General features: G+C 36.9%; 4 protein-coding genes across 8 annotated transcripts; 2 read left to right on the top strand and 2 right to left on the bottom strand.

Moving 5' to 3' along the window:
* Hmt4-20 (Histone methyltransferase 4-20) lies at positions 1 to 3,051 on the bottom strand. 3 transcript variants are annotated; one of them, XM_028321534.1, is made up of 3 exons: positions 2,809 to 3,051; positions 2,151 to 2,483; positions 1 to 1,963 (listed from the first exon to the last, which is right to left on the bottom strand). In XM_028321534.1, exons 2-3 carry the CDS (start codon positions 2,469 to 2,471, stop codon positions 194 to 196), a joined length of 2,091 nt encoding a protein of 696 aa, XP_028177335.1. In that variant the 5' UTR covers positions 2,472 to 2,483; positions 2,809 to 3,051; the 3' UTR covers positions 1 to 193. The 3 variants fall into 3 exon arrangements, with proteins under 3 accessions (XP_028177335.1, XP_028177336.1, XP_028177337.1); XM_028321535.1 differs by having other exon boundaries at positions 2,890 to 2,977; XM_028321536.1 differs by lacking the exon at positions 2,809 to 3,051 and adding an exon at positions 2,619 to 2,682 and having other exon boundaries at positions 194 to 1,963.
* Positions 3,052 to 4,471: 1,420 nt separating this feature from the next.
* Positions 4,472 to 7,288, bottom strand: LOC114365084 (uncharacterized). 3 transcript variants are annotated; one of them, XM_028321547.1, is made up of 4 exons: positions 6,460 to 7,288; positions 6,071 to 6,174; positions 5,043 to 5,311; positions 4,472 to 4,929 (listed from the first exon to the last, which is right to left on the bottom strand). In XM_028321547.1, the coding sequence occupies exons 1-4, from the start codon at positions 6,674 to 6,676 to the stop codon at positions 4,896 to 4,898; spliced, it is 624 nt and encodes a 207-aa protein (XP_028177348.1). In that variant the 5' UTR covers positions 6,677 to 7,288; the 3' UTR covers positions 4,472 to 4,895. The 3 variants fall into 3 exon arrangements, with proteins under 3 accessions (XP_028177348.1, XP_028177345.1, XP_028177347.1); XM_028321546.1 differs by having other exon boundaries at positions 4,517 to 4,961; positions 6,460 to 7,287; XM_028321544.1 differs by having other exon boundaries at positions 4,472 to 5,311; positions 6,460 to 7,287.
* Positions 7,289 to 7,338: 50 nt separating this feature from the next.
* Positions 7,339 to 12,968, top strand: LOC114365083 (mitochondrial ornithine transporter 1). Its single transcript, XM_028321543.1, has 7 exons — positions 7,339 to 7,437; positions 7,862 to 7,962; positions 8,138 to 8,382; positions 8,543 to 8,689; positions 11,569 to 11,701; positions 12,039 to 12,236; positions 12,700 to 12,968. Exons 2-7 carry the CDS (start codon positions 7,893 to 7,895, stop codon positions 12,819 to 12,821), a joined length of 915 nt encoding a protein of 304 aa, XP_028177344.1. The 5' UTR covers positions 7,339 to 7,437; positions 7,862 to 7,892; the 3' UTR covers positions 12,822 to 12,968.
* Positions 12,969 to 13,375: 407 nt separating this feature from the next.
* Positions 13,376 to 15,843, top strand: LOC114365085 (uncharacterized). Its single transcript, XM_028321548.1, has 2 exons — positions 13,376 to 14,022; positions 15,585 to 15,843. Exons 1-2 carry the CDS (start codon positions 13,706 to 13,708, stop codon positions 15,817 to 15,819), a joined length of 552 nt encoding a protein of 183 aa, XP_028177349.1. The 5' UTR covers positions 13,376 to 13,705; the 3' UTR covers positions 15,820 to 15,843.

The raw sequence follows: 15,843 nt of genomic DNA, 5'->3' as shown, positions 1-15,843 counted from the left end.
TTCAATATTTTCTATTTTAATCAATAAATATTTTCATGGAATCATCAAATAAAATCTGATGTCTATCACACAATACTTAATCAGAATTTCAAGTCACAAAAATAAATACTAGATAAAATATCCTAGTCAGTGACAATTAAACTAATAATTGAATATTAACGGTGGAAAAGTAACCATAAGGTATTTGCGGCTGTCAGTCTGCTGATATAGCAGTAGGCAAATCAATTGTACGGCTCTCATTGCCAAAAATTAGCCTTAAGCGTTTCATAGGGGGCAGAGGACGGATGGGACTGTGCTTACGATGGCGTTCTTTTGAACGACGCCTTTTTTTAAATCGACGCACAGTTTCCGGATCTACACCTTCTAATCGTAACACTTCGTACTCGGGCACCTCAGCCGTGGCGCCACAATCCATCACCTCCTCCACAACTGGGCTCCTCTTCACCCGTAATGTCAGTTTCAGACCTCTCCGAGGTGGTGTGCACGGACACTCGCTGCTTTTATTAGAATTATCTGCTAACCAAGGAGGTCCAGAGTCAGCCTCTTTATTAGAATCTTCGTTTCGCTCCGTTGATTCTACTTTATAACTTTTGTTCACTTTGTTATCTTTTATTTCACTTGGGTTAACATTTTCTCTAAAGTCATAAATCTCACTTCTGGAACATGCATTATTACCACTCACACAGTCAACTTCTATTTTTTGCTCTTTAATTTCAGGTCTTTCTACTGGACTATTTGGTTTGACTTCAAAGGGTGTAATTGTTTCTATGTTTTGATGCAGAGATTCTTTTGTATCACAATCACCTTCTTGCTTCACATTTACTACAATGCCTTCAGTATTAGTTTTCATAAGCTTATGGTGGCTATTTGTTATTTCAGTTTTATTAATTATTTTATTTAATTCTATTTCACTTATATTTTCTGATTCTACCTTAGGAGTGTTGAGGTTTCTATCTTCTTCTTTTGCATCATCAGTTTTGACATTATTTTTAATTTTGGAGCATGTAAGTTGATTACTGGACTCCAGAAGCCGCTTATGGCTTCTTAAAACTATACCAGTGTGAGAGTCTCTACTACTTCTTGAACTGGTTGTACTACAACACCGTGATGGTGGAGCTCTCTGCTTAGTTGAACTTGAGTTAGTTAGACCGTTAGCAGTGCGATTGCTATCAGTGCGCTTCCTTAAACGCTCACCTCTACTAGATGCAGAAGACTCTCTGCTTCCTTGGCCTTCTTTATTTGCTGAAGCATCCATAACATCAGCAATACATCCTTGAGCTATTAATAACTCAGCATCGTATTTTGTCAAACCTTTCTGTTTCATTTCCTTCATGCTCAGTGGTGAAACTATATTCGAATTTTGACGACTTGACATTCGAGATTTTTCAGAACTTTTTCCGTTTTCAATCTTTTTAGTCATCTTAGCTTTTGTCCTATTAATTCTGTTATCAGTTTCTCTAAATCTATATCTAGTTGCTTGTTCATCAGTGTCTGCACTTTTGACTGAAAATGCACCTTTACCTCGTCTTTCACAAGTTTCACATTCACAATAGCAGTTTCCATTCCCAAAGAAATCTTCACCATAGAAGCAAGTTATTTCTTCTCCAACCTCTATATCTCTTAAAACACGTACAAATGCTTTGCCTCGATCAGTGGCCTCAAAAGTACAGTTAGGTCTGCAGTCGTGATTAATATATGCAGCAGGCCCAAGCCAAAGTTGAGCACAGTTTTTTCTACAACTGTACATTACAGAAAAATCATTCTTTCCAGGATGAAGTAGTTGTTTTTCTTCATCTTCTGTCATTTCTGCTATACATCCAACTAAAAAATCTATTCTTTCATGCTTGAAAAACTTTTTGGTTGTTGAAATTTTTGCTCCAACTTGACCTTCTAATGAATATCTATAACATGGTTCTATGACAAAACCAGCCTTCTTATCAAATACTCGCAGGTAACGATAAATCTGAAACAAGTTATGTTATTGTTTTATTTTATACAGAATACAATTTTGTAAACCAAAATCAATCAAATACGTATCATTAAACAATAAATGGTGTATTAATACTGAAACAGCTGTACCAGATAAAAAGAATGCTTATTTAAAAAATAATTAAACTACAAACAACAACCTGTTTACAATAAATACTAACATGTTCTCTCAGTTTACTTTGCTGATGTTTATTTTTGCTAAAATGTCTTGGCATCCAGTCTCCATTGGCTAGTTTGGAATATGCTTTATTGTAGTCTTGAGTTTGAATGAATTCCTTTACAATATTCTTTAATTCCTCCTTGTTTGTTTTAATTGGTCTATAGCGGATATTCATTTTATGGGTTGTGATACCAAGGTAGGGGTCAACTATCAGAGCAGTCGCCAAGTCGTCGTAGTCCGAGAGCTCGCGCGGGGTCATGCCCATTGGCTGCATTTTGTGGAGCACTTGCCTCCCTGGGTACGTCGCTGATCCAACAACCATTCTGAATTAAACCTGAACAACAAAGGACGAGAAAATCTTATTAATGAATGACTTTACTAATGAACAGTACTTTTATGTTATGACAGGGTTAAAACTTGGAAATTATGCCCAATACTTTTGTAAATACATAACATGGTTATCACTAACACACAAAATCAAAATTCATCAGCTTTTTACTAAATAAATTATAAAAGGACAAACATGGCGGACGATCATGAAAGCCCGAAAACGACACGTCAAATCTTTGACACTCATTCTCAACGTTTTAGGCTAGATTTAGAGAACTATTGTTTGATGAAATAAACAGTATTAACATTCAACTAACTTAATCACTTACTAATATCATTGATCAAGGATCATAGTCATGTTTATTCCCTTCTAACAACTGCAGTATCTAGAAGCACATCCAGACGCTAACCTTTAGGTTATTATTATCTTCTTGCATGGGAAAACTTTTGTTTATTTTCCATTAAAGCGACTTCATTGTAGCTAACTATCAATTAAACATTAATGAAACCAAACAATGTTTATAATCTCCAAGGAAAGCTGAAAAACAACCATGTTTTCTTTTAGTTTCTTTTTTTTTAATACTACCAAATTTCCAAAGATAACAAAATTAAACAACTAAACCACCTTATTGCATAACTTTTTTTTATTGTTGTACACTATTTAAAATACTTATTTGTCGTTAGACGAGCCCTTGTATCGTTGTCGACTCGACTAAATTACCGTTCTTTTTTTACACAGTATTGATATTTAACGCGCAACGAGAGTTGAGGCCATTTACATTGTAGTCAAAAGAATCTGAAACGTCGAGTGGCAAAAATCGGTACTAAATCCAGCGCCCCGATTGCGCTAATTTGTAGTCTCCAATTCTTTCGCATTTCAACCCTAATCTACACTCCAGTCACGCTCCTTTTTCGTTCCAGCTGATGTGCAATTTGGTATCGCGGTAAAGTTCACGCGCAAACAAAGGAATTATGCACTTTTCATTAAAAAAAAGTCTCAACACCTTATTTTTTAAGTTAAAATTACTAAAACCTAAAACACAGCAGTAAATATTCGTGTAGCGCTTGACATGCGTATGAGAAAAAGTAGCTTTCTGCACGGTAATACTAGTATTACAACAAATACGTCATAATACAGTATTACTGCTTTTTGTCAGATTTTACTCAAAGGCGTTTTTTTACCCAACGTTCGCGTAGTCTGTTCACGCGGGCGGCTAACTTCTCACTGCTCTGCGCGGCAGGTCTTGTCAACTAGGTGGGCCTGTCGGGCAACCCATAACCCACAATTGAGTGGGCCGGGGCCGTCGAGGCATTTGCCCGGGCCACGATGCAGGGGACATCTTTAAAAACTCCCACAGGTGGGGGCTAGCGGGGCATTTGCCCGGGCCCATTCTTTGGAAGGCCGCTCTCGGTACTTCTCTGATTAGCAGACTGACTGAGCAGCGGCATGGAGCAGAACGTAACCCACTACGGCGGGCCGAGGGTCTTGTTGTACCAGGGCTACGAAGAGAAAACCTGTATAAAAAAAACTGGAGGAGGGAATTGGGAGTTTCCGTAGTGTGGATGAGCAAAACATTTTTGCCGACATTAAAAAAAATCTAGCCACACCGGAGAGTTATTAACGTGACACATTAGTACCCTGAGATAATTTTCGGGGCACAATCGGGCTCGAATAATAAGCTATCTAATGGTGTAATTTTCATCCACCTAGACCCAACAGATGAAAATGATGTAGCCAGGATAACGTTATCCTGGCAGAATCCGTTTTTCTTGAATACTGCCGGAACGACCAATGGCTCAAATTTAAAATTTCGGGCACATTTACACCAGATAGGGCTCTAATTAACTGCATCATTATGTTAGATTTTTGAAAGGAGACATTTTGCCAGGATAACGCACTCGAAACAGCAACAATAAAAAAATATATTTTTGAAGCTTAAGAGATAAAAGGACTTTACAATATAAAGGTAAGTTTATGAATAGAGACCAATATTAGGTTGATATAAGTTTTTATTTGGTTACATTTTAATGTTAACAAATATTTAACAGCTTGGTTTGTTTCAGTAGGTACTTCCAGTATCTGAAAAATAACCTCATTACTTTTTACCTTTACTACTAAGCAGAGTCTTCAGTGCGTGTTTTGCTCTAGACCATTTTGGTTGAATGTTAACATTAAGTATTGTTTTTGTCCTGGACCAATAAACTTTGTCTTTGTTGATTGTGTAGTGCAAAACACGCGCTGGAGACCCGGCTTTATCTCTGCTGTTTCAGTAATTTCGTGCTATGTTTCATTGTTTTTTGTTTGCGGAGCTGGAGGAGACTCACACCTATAGGCTTCGCAAATATAGGTACTGTTGATACTTAATTGTCGCTAGTATGGGTTATGGAGTTTTCATTATCCATTTCTTCATATTGATCATCTGCTGTTGAAAGCCAAGTTGTTTTGAAATCTGGAGAAAATGGACTATCACTATCATCTATGCTGGAAGCAGAAGTAACAAGAGCTGTAGGTGGTTCCAGGCTTTGTATGTCCAATCTATATAACATTCTATTTATTTCATACCTAGCTTTACATTGTAAATGTGGTGAATATTGTCGTAAACGTGCTGCAATATATAACCCAAAACTTGTTAGATCATCAGCAGGATTTTGTGAGATATTTTTTCTTTCCCTAATAACTCTCAATGTTTCCACTGCTTCTTTATAAAATGAACTCTGGCCATCTGTTTCCCTTTTCTTCTTTTTTGGTAGCGGTGGCTTAGATGGTAGTGCTTGAGTTAATAAACGCGGGGGCGTTGGAGTTCTCTGTGGCGGCGGTGGCGTTGTAGTTCTCTGTGGGTAATGCCAACAATGTTCAAGACAGCGAATATTTAATTACAGATGTGTCGCGTCTGATTGACCAAAATGCATTTGGCATATTTTAAAAAAATCCAGCTTTTAAAAAACACTTGACAGTGCAAATCGACACTTAAGTAAGGCGATGCATGCCGATTTTAAGTGCCACGTGGCACATTTAATAATGAAAACTTAAGGTGAAATATTACCAGTGCCCCGATTGCGCTAAAAATGTTCATCTTCAACGCGCCCCCGGACGAAGAACGAACATCAGCTGTTTTGAAAAATCCGTATCGCGGTGTTGTTTTGACAACTAGTTGAAACGAAGCATAGACGTAAACAGAGAGCAGCTGCGCCTTCGAGTAAAGTTAGAAAATTCTTCAAAACAAAGTAAACGTCATTATTTTCTGTCAAAAGTAGTGCAACCAACACTTGAACATGTGCTTGAACTTCCAAATCGACCTTCGATTTTAGATAAATATCTCATGTGACAATGAAAATACTAACAATCCATTTCCGTTTTTGTTCTCGCTCTAATCAAATGGTGATTCTTTGCGATAGAACGAGATGACATGACAAGCAATGGATAGTTAACACTGTGGCCGATAGTACGTCCATTACCGTGATACCGACTTTGCACCTCAGCTGGAATGAAAAACGGAGCGCAACTGGAGAAGAAGCGCCAATGAATTGGAGACGTTAAAAATTAGCGCAATTGGGGCACTCGACTTATTGGAGTTTTCAAATCATGCTTACCTCACTATTATTGATGTAAACTATTGGTGTATTGCATGACATTAAATCCTCCATCTCCTTGTATGCATACCATTTTGTTTTGTATACCGAGTCTGCGCTGCTGCCTGTTAAAAATAATATACAAACTTGTATGGCCAAACAAAAGTTTGTATGGCCGGGTCTCCAGTGCGTTTTCCCCTATACAATCAACAAAAACATGTCAACATTCAACAAAATTGCCTACAAAAATGTTGACATGTTTTTTTGATTATGTAGGGCAAGTCACGCGCTGGAATCTCGACTTACAATACTGTAAAAAATAAAAATATAGTAAAAGGAATTAATCAATAACAATTAATTAATTAACAATATTGTCGTGTCATATTAAAATACAAGAAATAGAAACAAACCCATCATCTTTCTCTTTTCCCGGCTGAATTGATTTCGAAGAATAGTCCATTTTACATTAACTTCTTTTATTGAGATGCCCATCAACATCGCCACTTCTGCCAAGGCGTCATGTCGTTTGTTTTTAATTTTGTGATCCCGCGATTGAGTGTTCCATATCGCAGGTCTCTCTCTTATAAAGCCAATGAAGCTTAAGATCGTTTCTTTATTCCAATCCATCTGTACTTGCACTACACCACCAAAAAGACTATGAAATAAATAAAACCTTGCTGCCAAACAAAACACACAAACACGTAGGTACAAGCCGAGCTAGCGAATTGTCAAAATGACAAATGTGAAATGATTGATGTGACAGTACGTATATTCTGCCCCTGACCCACGTGAGAGAGATTTTGTGTACGTGTTTTCCATCGGGCATGAAAAGCAAAAACATTGTTGGTGCAAACATAAATGTGTAATGAAACAATGTTTTGTCTACAGACAATTTTAATCAAGGTTGAATAAAATTGTTGATTGTGTGAGGCAAAACCATTGACGTATTATACGTACTATGGACTGGGCATACCTTTAAAATAAACGTGCTTGCTTTAGCACATACCAAAAAAGAACGTGACTATCGTCTATCCCTCGCACCTCCCACTCACCCACACACCTCTCCGCTTTCGCCCCGTTCGTGCCCCGATTGCGCTAATTTGAATGTCTCCGACAGGCTAGTTGTCCTCAACTTTTGTTGTTGCGCGTCCATTATCTAAGTAATATACACTGTTTGTTTAAAATTAGCCAATAGCTCTTTATACCGTATTCAACCTTCATTTACAATATCTTTGGTGACTCGAAAGTGACGCAAGAACCACTCTTTTATGCTCTTTGGCAAGAACTGTCAAACATCACATCACAGCTGACTGAGCGAGCAAGCGCTAAATATTCAATTTCAAAAACAAACTAGGAAAAACTACAAAAATACCTATTTAACAAAGTGGGTAAGTAAGTAGTATTTTAATAAATAAGTAAAAAGTGAATATGTCTATTTTCTTCATCAGACAACTATGAATTTTATTTAGTGATGAATTTTATGGCGAGGTTAACTTTTATGTTATCAACTATTTAACCTTATCATACTTATCACAAAAGTTGCTTCCACGCGAGCTTCTCATAAAATAGATAAGCGACCGTGTGGTGATATTTATCATATTTATCCAATTTTATTTACAACAGTATATTTTGTTTGTTCACAGAACAATAAATTGTTGAATTTTGCACAAACTATTTAAGCATAAGGGTATTTATTTACATGATTAAAATTTATAAAATTTATTTCCTCTATCCTCGTTCCCATTAAATCCTGCATACTTACCAAGTAAGGCACATTAGAATAGGTTTAAAAAATGCCCAAATCATTTTCAGTTTTCACAGATATACCTACTTAACTGGAAAAATGACTCATTCATCTGGTTCGTCTGGGAACCTCAAAAATGGTATTATTGATTTTACTGCTGGATCTTTGGGTAAGTTGAAGTTATTGAATAAACATAAAAATAATTATACTTCCAATGTGGTGTGTAAGAGTGCAGGACTTAGTATATTAGTAAAATGAAAATTAATAAAACTTAATTTATTCCATAATCCATATTATTTTGGTAAATATATTTTTCTTAAATTTGCGTTAAATGTTATTTACAGGAGGAGTAGCAGTTGTGTATGTTGGTCAGCCATTAGATACAGTTAAAGTGAAAATGCAAACATTTCCACATTTGTATAAGGGAATGTATCACTGCCTTAAACAAACTTTAAGAAATGATGGGGTTATAAGAGGCTTATATGCTGGCACCACTCCAGCGATTATGGCCAATGTTGCTGAGAACTCAGTTCTTTTTGCAGCCTATGGATACTGTCAGAAATTTGTTTGTAGTGTTACTGGAACAGAGGTAAAAATCATAATACATTGGTTTTATAGTGCTAGTACATCTTTTTCTATTTAGTCCATAAATTAATATAAACCGCAAATCTTAAGGTTTTAATGAAATTGTATTAAAAAGACATTATTATATTTTATCTAATATTATAAAATATATTTTTACATTTCAGAATATCGAGCAACTGTCAGCATTGGGCAATGCATCAGCAGGTTTTCTGGCTGCATTCTTTTCCTCATTTACACTTTGCCCGACTGAACTTATCAAATGCCAACTGCAAGCTATGCGGGAGGTCAATGTGCAAACTTCACAAACAGCTGTATGGTGATTTGTTTTGGTATCTGTTTAGTATAACAAAAAAGGCATATAAGTCTGGGTTGCACCATCTTATATCAACTACATATAACCAAAATCTAAAGTCAGTCAAACTCCATACAAAAACACCAGTTATATAAAATTACGGTTAAAGTTTAGGTGGTGCAACTTAGCCAATGTGAACAAACTACCCATTTTTTTTGCAATGTCACACCTATTACAGTGTATTAAAGTATATATGTATATTATATTAGTATATTAAAGTAACATCATCTATACTAATATTATAAATGCGAAAGTAACTCTGTCTGTCTGTCTGTCTCGCTTTCACGCCTAAACCACTGAACCGATTTTGTTGAAATTTGGCATAGAGATAGTTTGAGTCCCGGGAAAGGACATAGGATAGTTTTTATCCCGGTTATTGAAACAGGGACGCGCGCGATAAAGTTTTTCTGTGACAGATATATTTTTATAAATTTATAACAATTTGTACAGTGTACTTGTGCAATATTTACTCAAGAGATAAGTTTATCTATATTTTTGAAGTAGATTTAATTATCAGAAAGTATCCTAATCAGTAATAGTTCATAATATGTTTTTATTACGTCATTTTAATATAGACAATATCTTTAATATCTAATTGGCCTTTGCTATCGGAGCTCGCCGCGGAGGCACGATTATTATCTGCCTCAGTTTATCGATGTATGCGCCACCCTGTATGGTATGGGTGTAAGTTTCTAAATGATTAGAAAATGTAAGACTTAACCTAGGCGCAGACCACCGATTTTTATTTGGCCGATAGGTCGGGCTGTTGATCAAAAAAAAAAAAATAAAAAAAAAAAATAAAAAATGTATTTATTGCCTTCAAACCATTAGACATAGGTAGGTACAGGTAGTTAGACTTACAACTAATAAGTACACTGAAGGCAATTGGACCTGGCTCAGTATACGTTGTAAGGACAGATCCTTGCAACACTGGTTTTCAGCCATGCCATCAGTATGGAGATGTATGAAAGTGCGCACACTATACCGATTTGGTAACGGACGATACTTCATACAAATTAGTATCGGGCCCAACTATCGGCCAACTAATAGTCGGTGGTCTGCGCCTAGGTTTAGTAAATATTATAACTTAATATAGGAAAACTTTAAAACTTCTAGATAATGTTACACATAATTCGTTTTATGACCTATAAAAATATGGCGGGCAAGTTGTTTCAAAAGTATAGCCTGACCAGGAACATAAAAACCCTGGCATAGAGGCGCGTCAATTGCATTTGATAGTGCAACACTGAGTACAGTCGTACCTGTGTTAAATTAATAGGCTAACTTTATGTATTAGGATTCAGGATTACGGGCTAATTTGATATTTTCATAAATTAACGAAAAAATATTATTATAGGTAACCTGGTTTAAATAAATTAAATGAAACCATCAATCGAGCTAGTAGGATTTATTTTATTATTCATCAATAATCAAATTCAGAACTTGAATATTCAACTGCAATGTCTGCTCATGAACGCTTCAAACTCGGTACTTCTTTCCCAATTCCATAAAATTCAACACTTAGAAAGTGACAAAAAACTTTAAAATAGGTAGTTGAAACAAACCACAGCTAATTTTCATAGTGGACTGTACTATACGATAAACATGTCAGTCAATTTGACAACCTTTGTCGGAAACATTATTCAATGAAAATATTGTCCGAACCCTTAGTATTTCTCTTCGACAAATACTTTAACACCTTGTGAACCACTTTTCTTTTACGACTATAAAAAGATTTTAGCAATTTAATTCACAAAATCAATTGCGCACATTTAAACTAAAGTTTGTTTACACTTTGACAGCAATAGACTGACATGCAAGGTGACATTTCAATGAAGTTTTCAGTTACTGTTGCCATTAAAAGAAATTAGTACCATTAGTTTTCCGCAACATGGCGAGGGTTTTTATGTTCCTGGTCGGGCTATAACTGTTAAATTAATTAAAAAACAAAAATACCAGTGGAATAGAATTTTTATAACAAATTAAGTATTGTTAATAACTTACAAAGTGCCCACTTGGCCCTCCCCTAGATCATTTTCATAATATTGATATTAATTCGAGAACTAAATATAGTTAGGCCCGGTTTCCACCAAAGCGAAGCAGAGCGGAGAAGTGCGTAGCGGAGAACAGAAGTGGAAGACAAGAGAGAAGTGAAATCTGATCGATTTCAAAACACTTCTCCGCTCCGCCTTGGTGGAAACTGGGCCTGAATGCGCACATAATTATACAGGGTGGAAACGATAAGTGATCTCACTCGAATATTTCTAAACTATACAATATATCCAAAAATTGATTACTGATCCTGAAAGTGCTTCACGAGCTCTATCCAACGCCTTCCGCCCCGGGTGCCAAGCATCAGGGGGTGACTGTTGTCGCGCAGATTAGTGCTCACTGGCGCATCTGCGTTGCCAACCCATGCTAAGCCGCCACTTATCGTTTCCACCCTGTATAGCACACACTAATTATAAAGTCTCAAGAAACCAAGTCTGCTCGTTTAAAATAGCATTATTTTTTGTTAAATACAGTATACTAGCTTTTGCCCGCGGTTTCACCCGCGTGAAATTTAGTATGTCACAGATCGTCATAAATTATAGCCTATATGTTAATCTGGGTTATAAACAGTAATACTGTAAAGTTTCAACAAAATCCGTTCAGTAGTTTTTGCGTGAAAGAGTAACAAACATCCAGACATCATGACATCCAAACTTTCGCATTTATAATATTAGTAGGATAGGATAAAACTTGTTCCAACATTGTCCTGTTTTGTATACCTAGCTAATAAAGTAAATAAATACGGTCCCATTAATTTCCATAATAAGTATCTTTATTCCATTGCAGGTTAAAGTGACTCCCCTACAGTTGACGCAACAGATTTTTAGGCAATATGGGATACAAGGTCTATTTAGAGGACTTGTCCCGACAATCATGAGAGAAATGCCAGGATACTTTTTCTTTTTTGGTGGTTATGAAGGTAAGAAAATAATAATAATAAATTTATGTATTACAGAGGTACAATGCGCTAGCTACTAAGAATACTTATTGTCTGATTCCACTCATTCCACCCTCGGCTTGCCATTGTTGTTTCACGTGCCTGTCTCATACGCATTACGAACCCAGTCTGCGCCACGTACGAATACGTGATAAATACAACAGATCTTTATGCAATAATGTGAGGAAGATCATCAATACAGGGTGTAAATCCCAGGTTGGCAAAAACTTGAATGAACGTCCGCCATAATATCAGAGCCGAAGTTAAAAAGAGTAAGTTTTATTTAATCGATTTCTTTTAACAAGCTGGATTTTTACAGGTACAAGAGAACTACTCAAAAAACCCGGACAAAAGAAAGAAGATATTGGCTTCGTAAAGACCATGATAGCTGGAGCCGTTGGTGGACTAGTCCTTTGGACTGTTATATTTCCTACTGACGTCATCAAATCTCGAGTACAAATTTCTAACAAGAGCCAAAAGTTTTTAACTGTGGGATATGAAATAATAAAAAATGAAGGTTGGTACATAATTTTACAAATTTTTTTTTACTTAATAGTAAATCTCCACTTACCTAATAACAATATTAGTAAAATCACTTGCACTAGATAGATTACATTTAAAAAAAAAATTAAGATTATTAGTAATTTGTGTTACAAAGTCCCGTTAGCCCCTCGTACTAAGCTTATTATTATGCTTGTATCACGAGTGAGCTCACCACAATAGTCGAACGGCGGCGGCGGCGGGGACCGAACCCACATTCCCCGGATCACGAGTCGGCCAGTCCGACCCCTTCACCGTTCGGCTATCTTGGTTTCGAAAAATAAATACAGGCTTAATACTTACATTCAGAAAAATCTCAAATGAGTAGGTGTCGTATAATCGCAATAATGGGAAAACATATGAATGGGTAAAAGTGGGTGATAATGTGTCTTCAATGCAAATTAAGCGGATGGTATGTAATGAATAACTTCTTTTTTCAGGTGCCTTAGCTCTTTACAATGGTTTAAAACCTACATTAGTGAGAACTATACCAGCTACTGCGGCTCTTTTCGTAGTCTACGAATATTCCAAGAAGTTCATGCACCAATCATTTGGAGATTGACATTCTTCTGATATTGCAAAATAAGTAGTGCTGAATTTATACATTTTTATACTTTATTTAATTGACCTGTACAAACTGTAAAATTGATTATTATTATATTTCTAATCTAAGACTATTAAAAAGTTATCGCTGAAGCGAAATGTTGAACTTGAGTCTTTCATTCTCAGTTGATAAATATCTTACCACGTTTTGTAACATAAATGATTTACGGATTTTTATACATTGTTAAAAACGCTCATATAGGTATCTCATTTCCAATGCGTTTACGCATTTTAAATATTTTAGATGTCTAAGATCTATGTCACAAATAGTATCTACCAAGTATCGCTAGTGAGGTTTTCTATGGATAGGCTCGAATTTACTTGTAACCCTATTTTCAATGAAAAAAGTAGAATTGCCTTATATTAATGCATCATTAGTACGTTAGTTTCAAGCAATAAATGATGTCCACTGCAGGACAAACAAATATTTCCACAACGACCAGGTTTCCACCAGAAGCAGAGCGGAGAGTGTCGGGCCGTCTCAAATTTTTCTATAGAATTTGACAGAGGCGGCGGAGCGGAGCTAAAAAGAGAAGTGGAAATAATTAATTCTGATTGGTTATTCAAAACACTTCTCTGCTCCACTCCGTGTTATACCTACTTTAGTTGGTCTATCTTCTCCTTATGTTTGAAACGATCTTTTTTGGACAGTCTGTATTTCTCTGCATGCCCAATTAATTTTCTTTTGACGTTGTCAATTGCAATCATAATTGCGAGAACCGATCTAAAGTGATTTTGATAGAAAACAACAAATCAAGATGCTATGATTATCAAAATATTCATAAAACTTAAGGGTTGCATCCTAAGTTGCATCTTCTAGTACCTATATTCAAGCTGTTAGTAATGTCATCAGACGATTACCAGGTGCAAAACATTTATCGTTATTCAAGGAAAAGTTATAAGAAAAACCACAGAGAGACGCAAGACGATATTAACAGTCCTAGGAACATCGAAGTAACAGAATTATCACCCAGAAGTGATGAGAGAAATAATGGCCATGCATTTGGTTCGCCTGGCTGCAGTTGCGATATGGATTCTGAAGGAGAAGTAGCAAGTATTTTACACAAAAAGTGCCCTGTCATAACTCTTGCTCAACAACAACTTCAAAAGCTGCTTGACGAGACAGACAAACTGCTTTGCGACAATACAAGATGTTGCAGGTAGGTATCTACCGGATTCTACCGTCTTCTTATCATGGATGAAAGGAAAGCTAATAATAGGTAGGTACCTACAGAACTGAGTATAAGTAAATACATTCTGCACATCAGTCAAATTACAATTGTGATTTAATAGCGGGTTGGTAATTAAGTACTTTTATTTTTGAGGTGATCATGAGAGCGAAAGAAAACACGGAAATGGATACTTGCAACTCTGGCCAACTTTTAACCCTAAGTAGGTACCTACCTACTTCTTACCTTACCTACCATAGACTGTTCTGCTATCTGTAGCATAAATTCCTCTAGCTAGAACAAAGAGAGATTCCTAGGATAAGCGAGTTAGTTATCGCTATGCTACTTTCCCACCAAAGATACGCGTGTGTGACGTGAAAGTGCGATTATACGTGGCCAGTAAGTAGCGGCGTAAGAGGGGGGGGCGGTCCGCCCCGGGTGCCAAGCATCAGGGGGGGACAACAGTCGCGCAGATTAGTACTCACTGGCGCATCTGCATGACAAGGGTGGCCATGACATGCGATTGGTATCATCATCTATCTATCATATATCCTGGAGTTACCAACCCGTGCTACGCCGCCTAGGGTTGCCAGGTCCAAAATCATAAAAGCCGGACTTTGTGTTTCATTTGGCCGGACATTTTACCCTAAAAGCCGGACATGTGACGGGGGGGGGGGGTGCAATTAGTGTCAGCTCATGAGTGAGTACTATCATCATCGGTTGCTAACCAACATCCTGATGCGTGTAGAGTTGCCAGGCGTCCGGCTTTAGCCGGACATGTTTGGCTTTTTAGGGACTTGTCCGGCCAAATGAAGCACAAAGTCCGGCTTTTGTGATTTTGTGTGATTTTGGACCTGGCAACCCTAGATGCGTGCGCTTCATATGATTCTGTGGCTCGACTTTCGCCTGGCGCGGCAACCAAATAAAAAGCCTAACAAAAGCCGGACAGGCCGGACAAGGCAATATTTGGCCGGACAAGACCCTAAAAAGCCAAACATGTCCGGCTAAAGCCGGACGCCTGGCAACCCTAACGCCGCCACTGTACGTGGTGAAGAGAGTAGGTACAGTCAGCGTCAAATAGCTCGTAGCACGCAAAGTGTCTTAACAATTGACAACACCATCTTATTCCAATTTTAACAGACGTGTTGCGAACTTATTGGCCACTTTAGGTGTCCGTTGTTGCCACAATATATTTATGAAGCAGGCAATTACTTTTTCTAAACTTAGTACGTTTCATATTTTCTTCTAAGGAATTATTATGAGGTACGAAATTTTACTCTTATTATTTTTTAACACATGTGTTAAACGACTGTTACTTAAAGTAACTGATCTATCTTAACCGTTATAGTTTTCCTTGAAAGTTCATAAAAAGCACAATTTTTATGATATTGGTCGTTCAACAGCGTACGTCAGCTGTTTTGACCAATCGTATCGCAGAATCAGAAACGCGTCTGGATTGTAGACGTTATAAAAGTTAACCGTAATCGGGGCTCTGTCTGCGACATCTACATACCGTGTTCTATTAGGTTAACCCTCTATCAATTTTATTTCAGATCAGTATACGACTTTCTGTGTATTTGTAAGGATATTTTACTGAAACAAGACAAATGCCAATGTGCTTTAATTGCCCTTATTGCCGTGGCATTCTTTACCGGAATTTTAATTGGTGCTGCCACCTGCGGCTCCTACCTTGGAAGATTCAACAGTCCTATTTTAACGTGTATTGATAATTTCTTTATTCCTGAGAGTTATACCTCAATAAAAGAATCGTATCTCAGCATTACTTAATAATTTATGTTACTTATTTAATTT

This window comes from Ostrinia furnacalis, unplaced genomic scaffold (assembly GCF_004193835.3).
Source record: "Ostrinia furnacalis isolate ACB-3 unplaced genomic scaffold, ASM419383v2 OfSCF7554, whole genome shotgun sequence".
Lineage (NCBI taxonomy): Eukaryota > Metazoa > Arthropoda > Insecta > Lepidoptera > Crambidae > Ostrinia > Ostrinia furnacalis.
Note: the sequence above shows the minus strand (reverse complement) of the source record. Positions and strands in the feature narration are given on the sequence as shown.